At 38.6% G+C, this 1051-nt stretch overlaps 1 protein-coding gene across 1 annotated transcript in view; it reads right to left on the minus strand.

Annotated features, from left to right (window-relative positions):
* Positions 1-564, minus strand: part of LOC110417852 (arginosuccinate synthase family) — a 4283-nt gene extending 3719 nt beyond the window's left edge. Inside the window, exon 1 of the mRNA XM_021430417.2 lies at positions 222-564. Within this exon, the coding sequence (XP_021286092.1) occupies positions 222-288 (67 nt within the window). The 5' untranslated portion in view covers positions 289-564. The remainder of the gene's footprint in view (positions 1-221) is intronic.
* Between the last annotated feature and the right edge of the window lie 487 nt (positions 565-1051).

Raw genomic sequence — 1051 nt, forward strand, 5'->3', positions numbered from 1 at the left:
AAAAAAAAAAAAAACCTAAAATGCATCTGCAATGTTTTCGTTTTTTCAAAGAAAAAAAAAACTTTATACATCAGTTCCCTCCCCCATTTTTTTCGGTTGCTATCCAAAGAAATCGAACCGCAACAGAGCAGATAATTAATTGGGACAAAATAGGGCAAAAATGAATCGATAACCAGAGAGTGCAATGCAGGAAATTAAGAAGAGAAAAAAGAAACATTTACTTCTTCTGGGCCCGTAACAGGCGAGGTTAATTGACGAATTTGGCGATATGGCCTTAAGCTGAGCCATTTCTTCCCTCTGATTTTGAGCGGACGCAGACAAACAACCGGAGTGACGCTAGGGCTTTGGGCTTTAGAACCAGTTCCGTTTCCTGAACGGGTGTCACTCGTGTCAGACAAAAAAAAGCAGCCTCGCCCTCTAAAGCCGCCACAAGTGCGCCGACATCCTTTTACGGTGGAATTTTAAATCCTGACTACTGGGGGTTTCATCTCCTGGGGTTACAATATTGTTTCTTTAGAATTTTAGCCGTCGGATTGGTGGTCCTACGATAATTGAGGCCCTGATCAAGTGGCCTTTTGTGTTTTTTGTAGTTTATATGTCAAGTGACATCAATTCAAAGTTGACAAAACTACTTAAAAATCAAAATAAATTATAAGATATTAAATTGAAGACAAAACTTTACCCAGGGGCCTAATGGGCAACATTGTCATGAACTGCTACGCGAAACATATGGACATTTCACGTAATTATATTAGTAGAAGGAGAATCAATTCTCCTGCAAGTATAGTCTCTGGTGAAGGGGATGTTCAACTCATGTGTAGAAGCTCAGATTCAGAATGTTCCATAAATTACAGCCACAAACCCCGCTTTCAATGTCTATAATAACTATAAGGCCAATTCTCTACTAGGCGGCAATAAGGCCCCAGCTTGGAGCTTTTTCTCTAACCATACCCCCAGTTTTGTAGTGCAAAACACAAACCTTAATTAAGGTTATCTTAATTATTGATTATAATTTGTCATGATTATCATTTCAATTGATATGATTTGATTG

This window comes from Theobroma umbraticum, unplaced genomic scaffold, assembly GCF_002168275.2.
Source record: "Theobroma umbraticum cultivar Fairchild unplaced genomic scaffold, ASM216827v3 scaffold_50.0, whole genome shotgun sequence".
In the NCBI taxonomy this organism is placed as follows: domain Eukaryota; kingdom Viridiplantae; phylum Streptophyta; class Magnoliopsida; order Malvales; family Malvaceae; genus Theobroma; species Theobroma umbraticum.